The sequence below is a fragment of the Engraulis encrasicolus genome, unplaced genomic scaffold, assembly GCF_034702125.1.
Source record: "Engraulis encrasicolus isolate BLACKSEA-1 unplaced genomic scaffold, IST_EnEncr_1.0 scaffold_28_np1212, whole genome shotgun sequence".
NCBI lineage: Eukaryota > Metazoa > Chordata > Actinopteri > Clupeiformes > Engraulidae > Engraulis > Engraulis encrasicolus.
In genome coordinates this window covers 340,001-342,500 of record NW_026945577.1, presented here as the reverse complement: position 1 = coordinate 342,500, position 2,500 = coordinate 340,001, and the positions used below count along the sequence as shown (strand labels likewise).

The 2,500-nt window shown below is 49.4% G+C and overlaps 1 protein-coding gene across 1 annotated transcript in view; it reads left to right on the top strand.

Moving 5' to 3' along the window:
* Nucleotides 1-1,067, top strand: part of LOC134443195 (protein Wnt-5b-like) — a 141,094-nt gene extending 140,027 nt beyond the window's left edge. The window contains exon 5 of the mRNA XM_063193082.1: nt 609-1,067. Within this exon, the coding sequence (XP_063049152.1) occupies nt 609-1,067 (459 nt within the window). The remainder of the gene's footprint in view (nt 1-608) is intronic.
* Nucleotides 1,068-2,500: the final 1,433 nt, after the last annotated feature.

The window sequence follows — 2,500 nt, the reverse complement described above, 5'->3', positions numbered from 1 at the left end:
TTGTCTATGTCCACACCTATTACCAAAGTCTATGTCTATGTCTGCATGGGAAAGTAAGAAACGTAATTTCAATTCTTTGTATGACCAGTGCATATAAAGAAATTGACAATAAAGCCTACTTGACTTGACTTGACTCTGTCCTCCTCTTCCTCTCTCTCTATCTCTCTCTCTCTCTCTCTCTCTCTCTCTCCCATCTCTCCATGTAGGCGGTTTACAACCTTGCCAGTGTCTCGTGTAAGTGTCACGGCGTCTCCAACCTCAAGACGTAGTCAATAAATTGGTGTTAACTTTCTCTCTCTCTCTCCCTCTCTCTCCTCCGATTCCCCCCTCTTTCTCTCTCCTCCTCCTATTCCTCCTTCTATCTCTCTCTCCATGTAGGCGGTTTACAACCTTGCCAGTGTCTCGTGTAAGTGTCACGGCGTCTCCGGTTCCTGCAGCCTGAAGACGTATTGTAGAAGCAAATGTTAACTCTCTCTCTCTCCCTCTCTCTCCTCCCATTCCCCTCTCTTCCTCTGCCTCTGCCTCTCTCTCTCCCTCTCTCTCCTCCCATTCCCCTCTCTTCCTCTGCCTCTGCCTCTCTCTCTCCTTCTATCTCTCTCTCCATCCAGGCGGTCTACAACCTGGCCAGCGTCTCGTGTAAGTGTCACGGCGTGTCCGGCTCCTGCAGCCTGAAGACATGCTGGCTGCAGCTCGCCGACTTCCGCCGCGTGGGCGACGTCCTGAAGGAGAAATACGACGGGGCGTCGGCCATGCGCGTGGGCCGCCGCGGCCGCCTGGAGCTCACGGACCAGCGCTTCAACCCGCCCGCCGCGTCGGACCTCGTCTACACCGAGCCCAGCCCGGACTACTGCCTGCGCAACGGCAGCACGGGAGCCCTGGGCACGCACGGGCGTCTGTGTAACCGGACGTCCGAGGGCATGGACGGGTGCGCCCTCATGTGTTGCGGAAGAGGATATGACCAGTACAAGACCACGCTGGTCACGCGCTGCCACTGCAAGTTCCACTGGTGCTGCTACGTCAAGTGCAAACGCTGCACACAGCTGGTGGACCAGTTCGTATGCAAATAGCGCGTGTGTGCGTGTGTTATAACCTCCATCCACTCCACACACACACACACACACACACACATGCATACTTCATCATGCACCATTTCAAGACGGAGACATGGACTTCAACTTCACAGTTCGTCTGCAATAATGTGTGTGTGTACACAGAAGTAGCCTATATACAAGTGTGCATGCAAAGTAAATTCGCACACATATGCACACTCAGTTATGCACCATTTCAATGTGGAGATTGACTTTGTAAAACATGGACCTCTACTCCTCTCATTTTAAAATTGTCCACAACATCTACCAGCACGTCCACACCTTCAGCTGGTGCTGGCTGGCGACTGGTGTGAATTTTCCATCCTCACTGGTCTGAGATCAGCTTGTCTGCAATCAGGGGCGTAGCAGCAAATTGAGGGCCCTATGTACCCATCCACTCTAATAGACCCACCCCCAGTCATATATCTACATAAATCAGACACTGCGTGGGCCCCCTATACACATGGGGCCCTGGTGACTCAGTCTTACTTTACCCCCCTGTACAACACCCCTGTCACACACACGCACGCACACACACACACACACACACACACACACACACACACACACAGCACCAAGGGAGGAAGTTGTTGTTGTTGTTTTTTTTTTGCTACTGGCAAATTGATTGTGAAATTCACCAGACACCTCGATACCTTTTTTTAATTTACAATCTACCCGCAAAATCAATGGTTGCAAAATGCTACCCTTTGACACAAATTCACCTTTACACGAGTGTGACTTGTAGGTGGTGGGTTCCAGGCCCGTGTGGAGAACTAGTGCAGGATCGTCTCAGCTGCACCAGAGCCATCTAATAACAGAGTCACGTCACTCCCATAGACCTCTATGGACCAATCTTTCCACAGCAATGGCGGCTCTCATGGAGCCTCACGGAGCGTTAACATGGAAATCACCATTGACTTTAGTTCTATTAGAAGTTACTTAGTTCTAGGAGGTGGCCGTAGAACACAGAAAATGTGGTAACGGTAATGTAATTTGTTTGTACTTAACCCCTTAATGCGCACCGTACCTCCTGTGGCACGCTGTAATAGACATTGAAAGTTAACTACTATAGCACTACACTACAATGACATAACACGGGCCCTTTAGTAATACATTACGACTTGGTCATTGCCATTCTGGTAACAGCTCATTTATAAAGCCGTGTCTTAAGGGGTTAATCTTTGTTTGGTATGTGATGGTTCTGTGTTAGTTTCCAACGAACAGAAGTTTACTGTTAAGAAACATTTTAATCTACGCGAATCACATCACCAACCGACTTCCTGGTCCCCGGTTTGCGCAACTCTGTTATTAGATGGCTCTGAGCTGCACTAATGTTCATCAGGATGAGAATGACCCTTGTTCACCAATGTGGACTTCTATATTAGCCACAGGCAAATCAATGGTAAAAATTG